At 41.0% G+C, this 20,669-nt stretch overlaps 1 protein-coding gene across 5 annotated transcripts in view; it reads right to left on the reverse strand.

The window, feature by feature from the left end:
- PHLDB2 (pleckstrin homology like domain family B member 2) overlaps positions 1 to 20,669 on the reverse strand; it is a 126,336-nt gene that overhangs the window by 3,132 nt on the left and 102,535 nt on the right. For 4 of the 5 annotated variants that reach the window (XM_056328213.1, XM_056328214.1, XM_056328215.1 and 1 more), the window contains 7 exons: positions 19,972 to 20,115; positions 18,120 to 18,260; positions 17,407 to 17,506; positions 9,826 to 10,033; positions 6,467 to 6,557; positions 5,872 to 6,018; positions 2,711 to 2,930 (listed from right to left, as the gene is read on the reverse strand). In XM_056328213.1, coding sequence (XP_056184188.1) covers positions 2,711 to 2,930; positions 5,872 to 6,018; positions 6,467 to 6,557; positions 9,826 to 10,033; positions 17,407 to 17,506; positions 18,120 to 18,260; positions 19,972 to 20,115 — 1,051 coding nt within the window. The remainder of the gene's footprint in view (positions 1 to 2,710; positions 2,931 to 5,871; positions 6,019 to 6,466; positions 6,558 to 9,825; positions 10,034 to 17,406; positions 17,507 to 18,119; positions 18,261 to 19,971; positions 20,116 to 20,669) is intronic. The other variant, XM_056328216.1, reaches the window with a different exon arrangement.

The raw sequence follows: 20,669 nt of genomic DNA on the forward strand, positions 1-20,669 counted from the left end.
TACAGACTGTGAACTTAACATCTTAACAGTCACAACCATAATGTTTCATAAGAAAAAGGAACAGGGCAGGTAGGTATCTACAGTACCCTCTGTTTTCCTGCAATGGAAGAGGAATGGGTCAATAATCCCGGAGGGTGTTAAGAAGCATCTGTCCTCATTTCAGCTGGGACAGAGTTAATTTTCTTCTTATTAGCTGGTGCAGTGCTGTGGTTTGGATTTAGTACGAGAACAATGTTGGTAACACGCTGATGTTTTAGTTGTTGCTAGGTAGGGCTTACTCTAAACCAAGGACTTTTCACATTTCCCAGCTCTGGCAGCGAGCAGGGGCACAAGAAGCTGGAGGGGCACAGCCAAGACAGCTGACATGAACCAGCCAAAGCGATGTTCCATACCATGGGACGGCATGCTCAGTGTGTAAACTGGGGGGTGACAGCCATGAGGGGCTGACTGCTGCTGGGGGGCTGGCTGGGTGGTGAGTGATTGTATTGTGCATCACTTGTTTCTTTTGGGTTTTATTCCTTTTTTGTTATCTGCCTTTTCATTACTATTATTATTACGATTATTTATTATTATCCTTTATTTCAATTATTAAACTGTTCTTATCTCCACTCATGGCTTTTACCTTTTTCTGACTCTCCTCCTCATCCCGCTAGCAGGGAGCAAGCAAGCGACTGCGTGGTACTTAGTTGCTGGCTGGAGTTAAACCAGGAGAGCATCACGACTGCACGTGACACTGAAGGGCAAACTTCCTTCCACTCCCAGTACTTTTATTAGGGGAATATAAAATTCCTTCTGATGCCAAGTTAGTATCACCTTAACGTTGAATGGTCATGTGGAACACCTTCATCAGCCCCATCAGAGATCCTGCTATCATGTTGAACACTCATGAAACTTGGCTTACATCCTGTCAGTGGCTGCAGGCAGTTTAAAAAGCTTCATATGACGGCAAAAAGAAATCCCAGAGACCAAACAACACAGCACTGGGAATCTCCCTACCAGCCCTCAGGGGACCAGTAGAAGTACTGAGGTATAACATTACGACATTATAGCATGCATTATATGAAGCTAAATGCAATCTGCGAGGTGTACAGTCTGTGCAGTCCAAGCAAACAGGGATCCACTCTCCTTTCAAGCCCCACCTGGGATCCTGGTTACTAGAGCATTTCAGGTACCCGCAAGCTCCCACCGCAATAGTCTTTGTAGAGTTCCCTGTATGCTTCAGGTCAGAAAGCGCAGATGCCTCGCTTAAGTGCACTGCACTAAACTGTCAGACTTTAGGGTAAGTTCTTTGTTCAGTACACTTGCAGAACTAAAACAATATACACATGTATTCACTTAAGAGTTCAATTACTCTGGATTTACAACATCAATATTTATTTTGGAAGTCTACTATATATTTAAAGATCTAGATGGATCCTTACTCATACAAGCAGCTGCATTTTTGTGCAGCTGGTACAAAATTCTCATCAAACTGTTTGTTGGCCAAACTTCTTGAGACATTATGAAAAGTTTTCTTTGGTAATTAAAATTGCATTATGGCAACTATGCTACACTCAAACCCAAAACTGTTAACTATTAACATAACTTCTAAAAAAACCCCAAAACCAACCAAGCCCCAAACCCCAAAAAATCAGTACCAGATGGGAACACTACTGTTTTCTACAGGCCTTGCTAACCAATAAGCCAGATGTGACAAACTTTTTTATTTTGTTCTTAACATTCTTCATAGTATTACTGTAAACGGGTAAGAAATATTCAGTGGGTCTGTAATGAATTAAAATATGTTTTTAAAAAAGATGGACTGAGCAATGTATAACCCTACCATCAATTTTAAGTTCCTTACAAGATGCTGGAAAGCAGTAATGTCATAAAAAGAAATGGAACTGTTTGGGTGGTTTTTGTCCTTGATGTTTTCCTCTGCTTCTCAGCAATGACCATCCCACATATGCCCCTGTCTAGCCTCTCCTGGCAATAAATATTCAGGACAGAAAGCCATTTTTCTGGCTTCCTCTGAAACTTCAAAGTCAAACCAGGCACAGCCACCAGAGAGACATACATGTTCCTAAATTCCAAATTTCTGGGTTTACTCCAAGATAACAAATTAGCATAATGCTTATAATGGATCCAGACATTGTATAACACAACTTAGGGTACAGAAACCTCTTTAGAGTATTGCATGTTGTTCATATGAAATTCCTTAAGACTCTCAAAATATGGCAAACTCAAAAAGTCTACTGCTGCATATTTAATTTCCTGAAAGACTTTTCAGCACATCAAGCAACAGGACTGCAGAAGCATTCCATTTAATTTTCATGGTAAGTATACAATTTATATAAATAATTATATAATAAATCATATCCTTGTATGAAGGGTACACGAAATCATTCTGTCATTGGGTGAAGTGTATAATATTTAAATATAAATCATGTGGAGCCATTACTCTGTGTACCAGGAGCCTGGTCATCTTCCATTTTTTTCCTCCTGCCTATCCACATCTCTCCCTTTGTCTGTTACGCTCATTTCTCTCTTACCTGGCATTAGGACTGAACACAGTAGGGAAGGGCCTGCACAAGCTCTAAGTGTACATGTAAAACACCTGATGAAATGGAAATAAGCTTTATTCGGGACTCCCTACATGTTCATAACTCAGCTGAGGCTGACTGGGAAAACAGAGGGACAGATATAACCTAGTAGTGATCTTGCAACCTACCTGCATAATAGGTAAAAGTTCTCTTGTTTCTGTCAAAAACAAACCATCGTTTTTTCCATGTTTTAATTTTTCCTCCCATTTTAATCAGAAAGCCCCGGCAGGTCTTCTCCGTGAGGGAGACATGGTAACAGGTCTCGATGTTGTGACCAGCTGTTTCAATGTGGCTCCGTAGGTCAAAGTCTTCCTTTCTAATGGGCAAGTAGCGGGTCAAGGGGCGGGCCTGAAGTAAAGAAAAGAAAATCAGATTATTTTTAACACAAGTCTTAAACTTTTTCTTCAGTCTTGCCACTGCAAGGACCTAACTGCAAACTGCCCATACATTCTAAGAACGAACGTGAGAAAAATAAGAGCTTTTGCTGCAGCCCTGATTTTCTTTAAAAGAAAAACCCTTAAAACTTGTAACTTTACAAAGTGTTGAATAACTTTATAAAAGCCAGATTAGAGCATAGGAGTTTCTTGAAATCATCACTTGATAAGCTGGTAAAACAGGGGCCACAGCACAGAAAGGTTGTTTGAGAATTAAAATATTAATTAAATGTAATGGTGTGTTGCTGCTTTAGATGAAGTGTAAAAACTTCATTTGCCTGATGTTGCAAGGACATGGACCTGTTGGAGCGAGTCCAGAGGAGACCACAAAGATGCTGAGGGGGCTGGAGCCCCCCTGCTGTGGGGACAGGCTGGGAGAGCTGGGGTTGCTCAGCCTGGAGAAGGCTCCGGGGGGACCTTAGAGCAGCTTCCAGCACCCAACGGGGCCAACAAGAAAGCTGGGGAGAGGCTTATACAAGGGCATGTCGTGACAGGACAAAGGGGAACGGCTTTAAACTGACAGAGGGGAGACTTAGATTAGATATTGGGAGGAAATTCTTTACTGTGAGGGTGACAGGACACTGGCACAGGCTGCCCAGAGCAGCTGTGGGTGCCCCATCCCTGGCAGTGCCCAAGGCCAGGCTGGACGGGGCTGGGAGCAGCTGGGGCTGGGGGAAGGGGTCCCTGCCCGTGGCAGGGGTTGGAATGAGATGGGGTTTAAGGTCCCTCCCAACCCAAACCATTCTGTGACCCTATGTTAAGCAAACCCTTTACTTCTCTGGGCTACTCGCTACACATATCTCACCCATTAAGATTTTACTGCTACAGTTATTTTCATGCAAAGTATAATATAAACAGTAAGAGCATGCTACACAGACAGAACTAATCAGGAGAGTGAACTATAATTGCTAGTTAGTTTCATAGGAACTGCTCTGAACAGAACAGAATTCTAGTCTTCTGACCAAATCAAACGTGGTAGCCAGCTCGCAGCCAGCCGCACAGCGCGCTGCAGCACACCCTCTGCACGGGGCAGCGAAGCAGCACAGCCAACAGCCCCTCGCTCCTGGGTGCGGAACCAGACTGCATCGAGCCTGGGTAGTGTCAGCTGGGAGACGGAGCAGGAGGCAGCGACTGGGGACCTCTGCCAGCCGAGCGAGTGAGTATGCTTGTTCTCTGTGCCGGAAGGGTCCACGCACATCCCTCACCCCCTCGTCTGAAGCACAGAAGACGAGTCTCCCAAGGCTCCTGCTGCAGTCGAAGGCTGCATCGCTGGGTGATTCAGAACAGCTGAATTTAGGTGCTTTGAATGACCCAGGAAAGGAGCATCTCCCTCTCCCCCTGCTGACTCCAGAGAAGTCAGTGACGCGGAGAACCTCATCAACCCCTGCTCCATGCCTAAAGTTAGCCTGTGAAATCCCACTGGGAGTCACAAATCGAAGGGACTTTCCCTCACTGCATTCTCAGGAACCTCTTGGCACAGTGGGAGCTGTATTGCTCGCAAGAACTCTTAGCACCCTTCTAAAATTACGCAGTCCCGTATGATACAAGCTGGCACCAGCTTTGCCAAGTGCAAGGTGTAGTTCCTTCCCCCAGTTTACATTTCTGAATGTCAGGAAGTGCTACAAACCAATTAAAAATTAGGTTTCACTATACAAAGGAAAGAAAAAAGTTCACCAAAAATTCATTATTTTTGACAGATACGTTTTGTCTTCTTGCCAATTCCATCTCTCTGCCAAATTTGCCAATTAGCAGTAACTGATAGGGCATTCTATTACAACACATGCAGCTCCAGTTTGTGATGAAGATATGAGCATTGTATCATTGCTTACACCGTACTTGAGTTCTTAGAAAAAATGAAAGCATTCAGGTAAAATACATGTAAAATTTAACATTTCGTAATTACATTGTATATGTAAAAACAAAGGAATGGATATGTTTAACCAGAAACAGTTTAAACTTCCTCTGGGGTTGCCCTATTGTTCTGATTTGGTGTTATCAATTAGAAAGGTAAGTTTTTTAGGAATGTTCATAAAAACATATAATAGTAGCTCATGAAAAATTAGCAAAGGTAGCACAGATAAAAGCAGAAAGATATTCAAATATGATATGGAATCTTCTGCACTCAGATACATACATGAAGATGGAGACACTGTCTTGCTATACTATACTAATGATAAAATGACTGCCTAGTCTGTTTGCTGTACCGTATAGATCTTACCTATTTATTCCACCACAAATACTAAGACCTCTAAGCCTAAAGAAAGCTCAAGATACATTTAAATCCTAACAAGAAGCAAGATGTAGTAGGTAACACTTTTAAAAAAATAATGTTTCTCGTGTTGTCTAGTCCCAGTAACATTAGAAAAAATACTATTTCCTCTCTGCAGTAGACGTGGAAAAAAAACCTGGAAAAGCTTCTTAATCTGTTTTCAGTCAGATGTTTGGAAGAGACAATTCACATTCCAAGATGTTTTATGTATTGAAAGAAAGAAAAAACCACAAACCACCAATGGTGTACAAAATTAACACACTTAGAAATTTCTGTTGTTTGGGCTAAAAAATTCTGCTCTGCCCATACTAACAAACCTTTTAGGATTAATATTTGTAGCTGAGATATAAGATGTTAAATAGATACCTATGCTATTATTTAACTTTAAATGAATACCTGGGCATCTATCTAAGGCTCCAGGAGCCCAAACATACCTTTAGCAGCACAGTTACACCTCAGAAATATTAACTCCATCTATTCAACCAAAAGCAGGTCTGTTTACCATTGGCAGAAACACATTTAGTCGCTTCTGTATATCAAGGGAAAGTCTTGCACTTAAAAAACATTTCACGTCAACATATCTCACCTGTGCTCTTTGTTTCTCACGTATTTTGACTTCCTTTTCAATTAATTTTTGCCTCTGGCTAGTTTCTTCTTCCAGTCTTTTCTCCAGTTGCTCTCTGCGGCGCTTCTCTTCTTCCAGAGCTCGTTTTTTAGCTTCCATCTCCCGTTCCTAAATACCACAGCACATGCAGAACTTCAATTATATGTGAAACTATAGTTGGTAATGTCATTTCTAAGCTAGTATTAAATCCCTTTTTGCCTCTTAAGCAGTCAGAAATATGTATCCAGCAAAGGGGACCGAGAATTGGAATCAGAATTGCAAACACTACCGCTCTACAACTAAAGAAGGTTCTTCCTAAGCAGCTCTCCCAGCAGGTGTAGGAGCAATGCTGACCTAGCTGCTGGTGGCAATTTGCTACCAGCTCACCCAGAGACAGCAGCTATTGCCTAGGGGGTCAAAGATACAGTGTGAGGGTGAAACCAGACTAAACTAAGGGGGCAGAGGTAATTTTTTAAGTGTCTACTAGGTGTAAACTATTTAGGGTCCAGTGTTGTGTTTAGGAGGGTATTACCTAACTAACAAGCCCACTCAATTTTACTCATAAAATTATGCTCACCCTGGTCTCGAGCAGCCTAGTCTTTTCAGCATGTGCTTGTTTCAGAAGTCTCTCCATCTCTTCTATTCTTGCAACATTTGAAGTGCTAGCACTGCACAAAAAAGGTCAAGAGTTATTTAAAAGAATATTTAGTATTTAAAGACGTATTTTACAGTCCAACGTTAGACAGCTTAAGAATGGAGTTGATACTGTTCTATCCAATTCAGTACACCAGGCACTAACAAAAAATGATGGATGAAGTATATGGTACACCCCCATGGTACGCATTCCCCATGCATACTTAGGAAAAAATCCAGACTCAAGTGCCTAATAATGCATCTCACCAGCTCCCTGTGATCTGTCATCTTCTCCCAGATAACAAACGATGGATGGAGGTGGTCACCATGTCCCAACAACACACCACAGACCCCCAGAGCTGGCATTAGCAGCCATCTGAATATACCAGTGTTTCTGGCTGTAGACTGTCTCTAGTTTGTGTCGCACTGAGCTCACCATCAAAAAATGCTCGAAAAAAATAAGGAGGACTAAGAGATATGCATAAAGGCCATTCAGTGACGGTGTCAGGAAGGATCTACTATTTCAAGTAACCAGCACGCCAAAGAAACAAGGGTAATCACAAAGAGCGCTAGCTCCTGGCCCAGCACAACGCAGCTATCACCTCTGCCTGTCCTTTTTTCTGTTGTTCCTTTTCTCCAATACAATGTCTTTGTCACATCTCAATTTAACAGCCATTTCAACTGTGGCATTTCCACGGCATGCTCTCCATTTTATTCTTCATCTTATGCTGTTCGAGAAAAACAGCTGGTGTTAAATATTACTGCATTACCATTACTAAGGCCATTAGACTAAAGCACAACACGAGGAAACAGAATGGATTCAGCTGTTTAGGGCAGAGAGAAACTTGACTTGGGATTGCACTGAAAACGCTACCTGACCACTCAAGTGGACGTGGGTGTCAAGCAGCAGATTTGTTCGTGCTACTTAACAGCATACAGACCAGTGTGAAGGGACACGGGTAGAATGGAAGTAGGCCAGATATGAGTCATGGACAAGGAAAAGAAAAAAAGTAAGAACAACATCCTTTACTTTCTGAGCATACCTCTAATGCTCATGCCTGTAAGATGAGCGGGTTTGTCAGAAGTGTGACAGTCTTCAGAAGACATTTCTCTGATACTGGGGATATGTTTCATGACAGGATACAGGACAATATAAAAATAACATATGTCATTTAACCCGAGCTTGCAGAAAAGGTATAATCCATCTGGAATTTGTTTGAGCTCTAAAAGCTTACTGGCTCTGAAAAAAATGAGGCCACTGACTTAGATGCCCAAGTCTAGTTTGACCAAAGTTTGTTTGCTGGGCCAAAAGAATGTACATCAAATAACTTCAATAAAAGCAACGGGGCCATAAATTAAGTCATTTGAGCAACCTGGAAGACATTTAATTGCAGTAGGTTTTCCCACATTAAACTGGTTAACACTTCAGCTTAGTTAAATTATTTCATCCTTCATTTGCTTATCCTTCTCCCAGAAATTAATGCACAGCAGGAGATCACAATCTCTGAAACCTCAGCCATGAAAAATAAGTTGGTAATGAACCTTGGAGCAGCTACTGTTTGGCGAATTGATGAATGACTACAGCAGTTCAGTCTCTTCTGTACTTTGAGCACAGACAGATTTTATGCATTTCCAGCAAAGAAAAGTCTCTCTCACCTTATAAGAGGTAAAATATATATTTTAAATATGTCAGAACAAAGCATCATAAAATGTTTTCCTTTCAAGTCTGATATGGCTAGAAAAGATTCTCAAACATCTAAATCAACGTGAATTGGTTTTGCCTAAGGAAAGTTTTATCAAGGAAAGTTAACTGCCTATCTTCCAAGTTTTATCAACAAGATCAGTCGACACTTTTCTTCCCTCACTAAAGTTTGCCTTGTGAGAAACTGAAAGAGGTGTTGAAATGGGTCCTTTTCTGGTTTTTAGATTGGTTTGGGGTTTTTGTGTGTGGGTTGTGTTTTTTTTTTTTTTCTTCCAGCATTGGCTGGAAGCTACAGAAGAGCCAGAGGGAGGCAGAAGGGCAAACAGCATCAGTGAAATTCAACAGCTGTCCTGGGCTGAAGACTCCACTTACTGGATAGCCCCAAGGTAGCTCAGACACTTGCCATCTTCCTCCAAAATCATCAGAGCAGCACGCCAAAGAGAAACAGATTTCATACCACTGCAATGTTAGATCACTGCACAGATAAAGTTAATTCACAGCCTGATACCAGCTATCAGAAACTTGCCAACCATGCATGTATTTAAAACAGAAATCCCCCAAAACCTGAGCCCTAATGTTTTTACTTCAAAAAAACCCCAAAACTCAACCAACCAAAGGAAAAAAAAAACAACCCAACACCCAAACAAAAACCAGCAAAAAAACCAGTCAGCAGAATGAGTGCCACTGGTATTTTCTGAAACCCCTAACACTGCAGTGATAACGGCTACAAGAGACAAATCAGTGGGTTGATACCCTGTTACAGGAATCAGATGCTTAATAAAGCACGACATGCTAGCCAAAAAAGCTGTCCTTGTGTTCACAAGGGATTCTTAATGCTGTGACAACGTTGTACTTAATTATCAGCCTCCACTTACGCTTGTGAAACTGCTGGGGCAGGGCTGCAAGGAGAAATGAAAGCGCTATCATTAAAACCAGGCTGTTGGAAGAAAATTGTTCGCACATGATTTTGAGCCTCTGCTGGACTTTTAACACAGATCACCGACGTTCCTTTTATCTGAGGAGTGCTGCATGAGCTGACAGCCTCTGAGGATGAGGAAAACATCTGAGGGCTCAAAGCCCTTCGGTGTCATCTCTCTATTTTTACTGACCCAGAACAGGGAGAGGAAAAAAAGACTGCCAGAGGAACCCGAAGTGTTTCAACATAAGGCTCCAGTAAGTTAACACGCTGGACTTGCGGAGCAAGTGTACTTCATTGCTGGCAGATGTCTTCTGAGACATTTCCTATCACAGGAAATTCCTTCCCCAGAGTGACCAGGGAAGGAAGCTCAGGTATTACCCACTCTGAGAAGAGCATCGACGATGCATCATCATTTCAGTTCAGGACTGACACCGATTTCTCTGTGGCCTTCAAGCATTACCACTCAGCCTCTCCGTATTTTTATTTTCCATTTTTAAATAAACAGGCGAGACGATAGTTAAACCTGATCCCAAAGGGCTACACAAATATGCCTGTCTAATGATTTCAGATTTTTCTTAACCAGTTAGCAGCACCCATATTACCATAGCATCAACACGTACATATTCTCTTTTTTCATCATAACCCTGTGACCATTACTACATCAAAAAGAAAGATGACTTACCTGGAAATGTTATCTGGTGAGCATGCCGATATGCTTGTCTCCATACTGTCAGAACTGTCTAAGCTTAATGTATCAAAGGCGTGGTCCTTGTAACTGCGGTCTGGGTAATGGAAACTATTCAGATACACATTTGATTCGGACGCTGTTCTGCTGTAGAACTCAGGGGACTTCTGCCTTTGGTTTTCACAGATACGCTGATGGTTATACCCTACACAGTACAGAGGAAACATTGGTTTTACACAGAACTTTTGTGACCCAAACATAACCTGTTAGCAGCACCAGCATGTTGAACACCACCACAGTCTTAACTGTGCTGTGACCAAGGTACTGCAATGTTATGGTTAATTTCACATGTTAATCATAACTGAAATGAAACCTTTAAATACTTGGTTTACCTTTGGCGGACACAAATAAATGCTGAACAGTATGGCTGATTTTTCAATATATATTCTTGTACGTGTATATATACTTAAATATATAAAAATTTAATTTGAATTAGTGAAATTTACATTTGAAAATGAAAATTAAGCCTAATCTGGAAAGTAATACAGCTAAACTCAGGGATCTAGAAAAACTAATAGTGATTAAAGAGAAAAAAAAAAAAAAGGTCCTGATATTTGACGGTCTTGAGTACTTGTTTGGTTGATGTTGCTGAATGTGTATTTAATACACATTAAGGAACTTTGCTTTCTGGTAACTGCAAGTTGGGCTTTTAGTTTCAGCTGAAATTACACAGGCTACTTGTTGCATCATCAAAGTTACTAGTGTAGAGGTACTTTGCTGGAGCTCTGAAGCTGCAGTTCGCCCTACATGATTGAAACAGACCCCTACAGTGCAATTACTGTAAAGAAAAATATGGTTGATGCAACATTTAAGGTCTTCACGCTGTTATTTTTCCACAAAATTATCCTTTCTGAAAGGTCATCCTTGAACACAGGGAACGTTGTTTGGCTACGTCTCCTTTAAAAATATTTCTTCAGAATTATTTTTATTTCATGTCTCCATTGCTCTTTATCAATAATGCAGCAGTATTTACACAGGCTTCCAGAGGTGTGAGCTTGCCTGATGAAGAGGAGAGTATAATGACAGTTGTCGTTTCAGCTGCTGAAGTTATTTTACAGCGCCCTTTTACGGTTTGTTTAATCTATGTGATTACAAATGCAAGTGGCCTGCTCGTCCTTTCCTTCAACGAATGCGAGAAGCGAGACCTTCTTACAGTGCTGATACTCACTGGCGTTTACAATACTCTCTCTGCACATTCCTGACCCAAAATCTGAGCTGGTGGCAGAGCTGGGAGATTAGGAAGGGCTGTTAGACTACACAGAAACCTCCCATCCATACGGGAAGGCAGCCACAGACATCCCGCACATTTAAGGTAAACAGACATAGGAAAAATGCAGACAACCGGACAAATTGCTGCAAAGTCAAGATAAAAATTTTTTACTAGACACCATTAAGACACTGATGTTAGGGGAAACATGCTTAAAGTGGGAATATCTTCCTGCCTTATTCTTATCATCTAGCTGCACATACGAGGTTACTGCCTGGTACTTTGTGCCATGCTGGAGTGGGGAGAGTCCCAGTTCAGGGAGCCAACAACCACAGCTCTACCTTGGAAAGGCCAGAATATTCTCCAAAAGGTATCTGAAAAGCATGACTGAAGCAGAATAAATAAAGCCTATTATTAAGGTAATCATGCCCTACAAGCATTTCCAAGGTACATATGTTTCCTCCTCCCACCTCGCTTCCCTCTGTACTATACAAAGGTTTCTGGTAGACAATTAAAGCTGGTTTCCAAGGAACTAATAGGACTTTAATTGCCATTTGAAAGAACACTAAGTTTCAATAAAAGTTCAATTCCACCGATTAGTAAATGAGACAAAAGGGACACAAATCCACCCCGGCAGTCACAGGTAATAGCGTCACACAACACAGGTGTTACTGATTCACATGTGCGGTTTGGTTTATTCCCGTTGCTATGGCAAATGCTGCTGTTACTGCGGATAAGCAATTACCTTTCATACTCGAACCTTTGGAATGACTAATTGCTCCTGTGAAATCGTTATCAATTATTCATTATGGAAAGAGAGAGAAAAAAAACAAACAAAAAAAAGCAAATTACTGAAAGAACTTTATTTAAATGCATGTTTTTCTATTGAGCCCTTGGCAAACACCTTGCCTGCTCAGAAGTCTCAACTCCACCTCTTACATTTCACTGAAAAATCAACTCATCTAAAAGGCACAGAGAAACACAGCAATATTACAAATACTCTCCTAAAGGAAAGTCAACGTTCCATGAAAATAAAGAACCCATTTTCACCTAAAGCATATTATCAGTTACATTTACATAATCATGCAAACGTAACTAAACACTGCAAGAAATACACATCCGTTAGATGGCAAAATGAGACGCACTCACATGAACAGAGCAGAACTCGACATTCTCTTGTTCTCCTCATGCCATAAGCAACAGGCAGTTCAAAGCTCAGGATCAGCTGCATCCCGACACGGAGCAGCCTCGCCACCAGCCCCACGGACACTGCGCAGGCACAATCTGTTGCTTAGGAATTTTTAGCTGCTCAGGTGCCTATTTACAGAACATGCACTTAAAAAAATCGGACTCCTTGTAAGACCCAGCACTCCACTACAAGTTTCCCACAAGCCAAGACTTGTATCAGCCAAGTCTAAGCTGATACAAAAGCTAAAATGTTTCTTGTTGCGTTGCTTGCATTTTCTGTAGTAAAACAGTTGTTAACAGCCATACTGTTGAGTAAAATATTGCAAATATCCATAAAGCCGTATCATTAAAAAGATATCTCTATATATATTCCAAAGGAGTTATTGCAGAATCAGAAAAACCAGATATACCACCACAAGATTATGGTGAGGTCAGAACTATAGCTGAAAGCTGTTACTGAAAGCGGCACTGTCAAGTATGTTAAAAAAACCCTCAGTATTTCAGATCCCAGTATGTTTTGGGGTTGTTTTTTGTTGTTGTTGTTGTGTTGTTTTTTTGGTTTTTTTTCCCCCCTTCCCAAAGATCGACATTAACATGACAAGAGACACTTTTTGTATGGAAACATGCCAAGGTAGGAAGCCCACATCTGTCTACCTTGTCATTGTCACCCACAGATCTGCAAAAATTTCTGTATTTTCTGTTCTACTTGTGCGGCTATAAGCAAAGAAGCAAAAAATTAGGCCTGCACAAAGCTGTAGCTCTGCAGATATTAGCATTAATCAGAAGTTTTGTTGTGACAGGTTATTTAACAGCGTGAAAAAAAGAATTTTTGAAGTGCTATCATTATTTAGCAATTATTTAAAATTTGTCCAAGATTTTGGGAAATACTTGACAGTGCTGATGCAACCGGTACATTTGCCAGAACATGACAGTGATAGATACAGCCAGGTAAAGGGATGTTTTCATACCTTTTCTGGCTTTTCCTGAGTTTGATAAGAGAAAGAATATAAAAAATAAAGAAAAAATAAAGCAAACTGCTTTGAAAAGCTTATCATTTGTACATATATATATACCTTGTCTTCAGTATATTGTTTTTTCTGTAGATCTTAGAAAGAATACAAATAATCATCTTGCTGGTACCCAACTTCTCTGTCCCAACAGTTTGCTCTCAGTGCTGTGTCTGGTCCTACATCTTAAGCATTCCCTCTTCCCTTCTGGATTCCATCCTGCTCTCACAGGGACTGAGCTGACAACCCCCCGCTCCTCGCTCCTGCCTCTCCTTGTGCAGGTTTTTGGTCCCCAGCACCCCACGGGAGGTTCTGGGGTGCAGTTTCACATCTCTAGACTGTGCCAAATAGCAGCTTCTTCATTCTTTTGGGTTTTTTGCACATGGTTTGCTTGCAAAGGCATGTGCACGGGAGGTGAATTTATACAGTCCTTCAAAAAGACTTCATGAACGGCTGCTAAGAAATAGCTTTTTTCATTAATGATTTATATCGAAGACGCATCCTCTTAAACATTTTATAAGTTGTTCTTAACTCAGGCTATGCTTACTGACTGACTGTTTATTTCAAGAACAATTCTTGAACTACATGACTGACTAAACACAGTTTTGGTAATCCTGGAATAAAGACTGTTTAGTACTTTAAAATCTACGAAAATTTTCCTACTGAATCCAGACATTACTTGCTCCTGCACAAAAAAAATGAGATTGAAATCCATGTTCAAACTCAAGTGCCTGTTCTTCATTTCCTGACTGAATCTTCAACTTTTTCATCTCAAATTTTTACATTTACCTTCTTGGACTGCAAGAAGAAAAGCTGGAAAAAGCTTATTAGAGAAAACTCATTTTAGACCATTAGTAGTTTAGTGATAATTGTCAGGTATTATCTTTAAACTACGTGAGCTGCCACTTCCTCCAGGCACCACTGAACGTACTTGTTCTCACATCTATACATACACGCTGAAACATCTGGTCTGGAAGTTTGCTCAATGTTTTTAAGCCCTAATGAACGCAGCAAGCTACTAATACCGCTTCAGGAGCGCATCATCCTTTTTGCGTAGCAGTCTGTGGGACAGTGCATGACAGCCAGCGCTCCGAAGTGCGTAGATGAAGTGACGTTTATCATGTGAGACCCTAGCTTGCCACTGAGCTGGGCTACATCCAGCATCACCGCGCTTGGTGCAGGTGTATGTAAACCCCAGACCCCCGCACCATTTGCAATACATCACCTCGAACACAGAAAACTGGTGGAGTGAAAAACCTGCCAAGTGGGAAAAGAAACGCAAGGAAAGCAAGCAGTGGCTCAGTACACTTGACAAGTCCAGAACACTTTTTATCTGTACATCACCTATTTTAAGTGAACAACTAATTTTTGGAGCAGGAAATGAAGCAAGAGCATATTTTTCAGTATAAGCCATTATCTATACATTTGCAGAGTTCCACTCCTTTGGTAGAAAATCTTACCTCTCCAAAATACTCGCTTAGGTCCAAGAAGGTAAACCTGATCTACCTCAAGAATGTTTTTTGTAAGAAATAAGTGTATTTATTATATAATAAACATTTATCACAGAGCGACGGAAAAAAAGATCATCACCAAGGATGTCCACTGACATGACATATGCCTTGGTTTTGGCTTGGTTCTCAATGATGTACTTAAAGATGCCTGCTGAAATCAGTCTTAGTTACACAGACTGAAGCCCCACTGATTTTAGTGGAAGTCACATAAGGTTTCAGAATTTTAATTGACAATAGTATTCCATTTCACTTGTACTGGGTGGTACGTTTAAATACTACGTCATGTTCAAAACATTTCCCAAATCTCACTGTCCCACAGAAACGAACTTTCTTTACTCATGACTTTGAAGAAAAGCTTGGGTTTCCTCCGCGTGCTGCATGGGGGTAGGAGGTGCTAGGGGAAACCAGAAATCACACCGACTGGAACTCGGTCCCTTCCCTGCTCATACGACGACATTCACTAAGGCTGCGGCTATAAGGCTGAATGAAAGGTGCCTGAAGCCTGTTGCTCTGGCCCTTCTGTAGAGCTGGATAGAAATACCCCAGGATCTGACTCTAGCCACCTGACTCGGATGTCTCCATCCTTGCCGAGTTCTGCAGTGCAGCGCAGAAAGAGCCCTTGACAAATTTTTGTAGTGTTGACAAGACAAAGGAGCGTTCCCCAACCTAGGAACACGACACTTCAGAGCAAGAGAAAGCAGTTATACCCCTGAAGCTCCTCCAACAGCCATAAATTCAGGGAGCTTCACGTCAGACAACCCTTCGTTAACTACTAGGAGAGGCAGTCAAGCCACAAACAATCCCTGCATTCCTGTATCCTTTGTGGTTTGACTCTGTCTCCTACTGTGCAAATCCTGTGACGGTTCAAGCAAAGCACCTGTCAGCAGCATTATTTCCCTTCGGCAGAGCTGATGCTTCAGAAAAGGACATGTAGAACCGTCCTCTTTCCCAGTAGAAATTAATCCCTTAAGACTCTCTTCGTAAGTTAGCATTTCCATTCAAACCAGCTCTTTCAAACAATAACGGTCAACTCGCACGGCAGGCAGTATAGCACACGATTCCTCGTGACATATGACAAGTGCTGTGCCAAGTGCCTTAATGAATACATCTCTCTCACACTCTCCTACCTCTCTTCTTCGTCAGGCCACTGTTCAGTTTTGGTTTGTGAGCTTTCTTTCTTTCTCACCCTTAGGACAAGAAATCTGACACTACTCTTAAAATGATCTTCGTTGCATGGTGAGAAAAAAAATAAGTGTTAAAACTGGTTGATTTATTTTTAAAACTCTTATCTTTGCCTGTGTTAGGTTTGGTAACACTTCGTAATTGTGCTTTAGGTCACACACAAATTCCCTTTTGCAACCATTTTGCAGAAATATTTCTAATTTTAAACACTTGACCTCTTGTCAAAGTTTAGTCAAAACATCCTTAACTGATTTTCAAGCTGAAACAAAGTGTTTTCTGCACAACGGCACAAGGCCTGAACGTACTCGCAAGCCACTCCGCCCTTGCACACGCACTACATCCAAGCAGCTTTCCAAGCCGAGCACGAAGTTCCTTTTGTATGGCATCTGAAATACTTCAAGGTAAGTTAGCCAGACATGGCAGGCTTGTGGAAGGCTCGCCGCAGATCTGAGGCTCAAAACCAACAAATCCCAACAGGATCAGCTTTATAAAGCAAATGTAGTAAGTCACGATCCCTCCTCAGCGAGCTCTGTCTTTGTGTTGAGCCACCTCGGTGCGTGTGGCTGACCTCAGCCGCCCTCTCTGACCTTTCCCAGCTGGAAGCGCTGGAAGTCCCAGGGCAGCAGGATGGAGCCCACCTCAGCTCGGGCTTAGCGCAGCCCTGCGGAAGGGCCTCTGGCACTTCTACTGATAACAATGATGCAGATGCTGGAAAGCAAATAAACTGACAGATGGCACTGAAGAGCAACTCCATCTGAAGACAGGACACATGAATAATGCATCTCGATAAAGCAGAAATTATGTGTATGGACTCAAGCTGACAAACAACAGACACCGAATCCCATAGCCTACAACACCACGTTTCAAAGATGTAACTTTCTTTTGCATCCAGAATTGCCGTGTCCCTATTACAAAAATGCAGCTATCTAGCCACGATAGAACACACCTTTCCTATTTTGTAGCCCAAATATTTAAAACCACTTAAAATACCGCAGCTACAGATTCTCAAAAGATATCTTTGTCCAGGCAAAAACATATGCCCATGAAAAACAGTTTTTAAGATTACAACATGAAAAGATTTTAAAAAGGAATAAAAAAAGAAAGCAATGCATAATATATTGCCCCAAAATCACTCACAGAAATTACCCAGTTAACCCAGTGTGTATTTTTTAATATGCTTTTCTTGTTTACTGGATTATATTTGGTGACCACATGCTTCAAAACTACATGTGCACCTACCTCATAAACTTAATATCTTATTTTGCCAGCATCTGAAAATTACATTTAAAGCTTGCTTTTTTCACCAAGAAGGGAACTTTTATTTTACAGCCCTGTTGATTACAGCAACACTGGTTTCAGGCTTAGTTCCTGCAAAACTGAACACTGACTTTGACCAGAAATGAACCAAATAAAAAGGTCTTACCTTTGTGCATTCTTCTTGACTCCGACTCTTTGGTCATGGTTGCCAGGCAGTGAGGAAGTACGCTGCCACAGCTGTTGCTCTGTCCTAATGGTAAGTGCCCCTGCGGAAATTTTGTAAATACATGCTTAAAACTACGCTTCAAGACTGTTTTTTGTATCAGCGACTAATGGTAAAATAAACTCGCTTCGTCATGGGTATTAGCATCACGTCAGATCAGTCAGCCATGGCTGTTTCTGTTGTGTGCAGCCTCTGTTAGGCCAAGATGTTCTCAAAGTAGTACCTCCACCCCCCTGCTGTTTGCTGATGGACCACATCACCAACAGAGTTATTTTCACTTCATACACAACCTTATCCTTACCATTTAGAGGTCTTAGGTAGGAAGGAAACCAACCTGTTGTGTCTCTAGAACCGATTTAAACTAGCTTGAAAATAAAGTCCTTGAAAGAATAATCGTGCATTTATGATTCATGTACTACAGCCCAGCATTTCCAGAGGTCAGAATAAAGGCTGGAAGTGCAGAGGGCTTCACAGATATATAGAGATATATATATATATTCCCATATGTCAATAAACCTGAAGTCCTTTCACAGCCAATTTCAGATCTGAATTTGCGGGATTACACATAGCTGACAGTGCTACCCATCCTCACCTCTAACATCATACAGGTTTTTGTATAGAGACTGGAAAGCTGTTAGTAACATGCAACTACGTACTTTAGATGCGACACTTCGCCCAAGCGTAGAGCTGTTGAAGTGCGGTGATACAGATGGAGTCGTTTTCTTGCGAGGTAAAGTATCGCTCATGTACATGCATTCCCTGTGCTGCTTCTTGCGCTCTTCCAGATTTCTGAAATGCTTCAAATGTAATTTGTTACAGTTTTGACAAAATGAATTGACCTACTTGGTCAGTTATGCTCTACATGGCATATACTGCAGGTGGTAAGCTGGGAACTTCACTGGAAAGAACGAAATCTAAAATACAGAGTACCTCCTGCTTCCCAGTGCTTTCAAGGATTTCTACAAAGATCACATTAAAATCATGCTGATTAAGAAAGCACCTTAAATGCATGTGCACATTTTGTGTACATGTCCTTGTACCTTGTATTTTTTTTATAAAACTCTAGTCTGGTGTACAAGTGGAACCCAATTACAAAGGAAAGCATTTATTTACAAGTTACTGTAATGAATTGGTGGCTTAAAACCAATACAGCTTTTGAGAGGCATTGTTCAAATGTATATGCAAAATTCATTTAGGATTTCAAATGTAGCCACTTGTACTTTATCGCTGCAAATCTTCTAGCAGTTACAAAGGCTCCTAAGTATTAGTATTTGCCTCTGGACTGTTTATATGAGGAGAAATTTGGTTCAGTAACATTCAATAAATACATTGTGTTGCTTTTTAAGTAGCAGTGCCTTTAAGTGCAACTTTCTGCCAGCACAATCAACTTATGATCTATCCTATCACTCTAAAAACTTCACACACAGATCAACTTCATGGCCACCATAACAAAACCAACCAACCAAAATAATCCCAACTGATCAGCTTTGAATCTGTTACCTGTTGTTGTCTGCGGTGTTTCTTAGCTGGCAGAGGTGGAGGTGTATCAGTTAAAGGAATAGGATCTACATGAGTAGCCATGACCTCAGGCCAATGGACTGATGGAAGTTGAGCAATAGAGCGAGGAGAAAGAGAGTGAGGAAACACAAATCCAGAACAGAGAGGTGATCTTAGCTTTATAGAAAAAAGAGAAATTACACACAGAGTTTTCTTTTTGGAATTGCTCAAAAGATATGGCACATACAAGCTGCAGTTTTAGCACTGTGTTTGTTGGAGCATTTAGCAGGAAAGGAGACGTGTTGTATTGCAACTCTCAAGGCATATAGAACTACCAGAAGCAGCACAGAAACACCAAATTCTAAACCAGTTGCTGCCTTATTGCAACACAAAGGCATTACATTCATAAAGTTATTACATTCCTTTAAAAGGGGATTTATTCAAAACTTGCTATGGTCACCACCAAAGGTAAAAAACATCACAAACAATGAGAAAAAGAGAGAATAAGCTAGAAGACAGACTGGACAGACTCCGTGGAATAGCTAAGATAAGTAGAAGCTACGCATCTCCCACAAATAATCAAGACACATTTCTACCACTTCACAGGAAAAAAACCCAAAAGAGCAGCTACAGAACACATGAAATGAACACCTAAGCACCACTGATCAAGTCATCATTAATCATGTCCGCAGACCCTTCACCAAAGGTGCATTACACTGCAGTGTTTAACAGGCAAAGATTATCACTAATTGCTGCTTGGGTCATAAGCATTCGGGTTTTTTAGCCTTCAAAGTCCCACCTACATCATCAAAGACACTTTACAGCTGGAGCCATCCTCCAGCTCTACTATTAAACTGTTACCTGACTCAGTAACTGGCAGGCAGCAGCTTGCCTTAGGGTCCATTTGTTACAGGTTGAATTATGAAAAGAAAAAAAACAATGATAAAAAAAAAAAAAAAGGCAGCCATGAAAAGAACAGTGCAAACAAAGGGAAATGTCTCTCAAACAAACCTCTTTATTTTGTGGCTGGCTCGTCAGCACAGCCGTGGTAGGCTCAGTGGCAACTGCTTCAGCATCTGTGGGGGGCTGAGTGGAAGGGGATATATTCGTGGAATTGCCATACAGCTCACTAATTTCACTTACACTGATATAGCCCTAAAAGGAGGAATTCAGAAGTTAAAAGGAGCAAAAGCCAAAAGACGTGCAAGAGTATTAATGTATCCAGTACGATGAAAGTTAGTTTAGAGTGATACAGCCAAATATGTTATCATTGAAATACTTCATCATAAATAAAATTATCATCAAGCTTTTTCAAATATTGAATATTTGGATTCCGAAAATTTTCTTCGTTTGTTTAATCAAAAAGCAAATGTACATTAAGTGACCAAAAGACTTTACTAAAATGTAAATACCCTTTAGAAATTATGTGGTGCTTGCTCAGGAAAGCAGATTGGGGAAAAGGAAGAACAAATCTTATTCACCCATCTTTTTTTTTTTCTTCTTCCCCCCCCCGCCATGTTTAAATAAAGTAACTTACTCTAATTTATTGCTTGCCTAACTGTTAAGCTAGTTTGAGTAAACCACATGACTATCAGAACTGGGAAGAACTTACAAGCCATTGCTACTCTATAAATTATGCAGACACAACACCTTCCATCAGCATTTTCTGGAAGTTGTTTTTAATTTTTAGGTGTTACCAGGAGATCAGG

Source organism: Falco biarmicus, chromosome 2 (genome assembly GCF_023638135.1).
Source record: "Falco biarmicus isolate bFalBia1 chromosome 2, bFalBia1.pri, whole genome shotgun sequence".
In the NCBI taxonomy this organism is placed as follows: domain Eukaryota; kingdom Metazoa; phylum Chordata; class Aves; order Falconiformes; family Falconidae; genus Falco; species Falco biarmicus.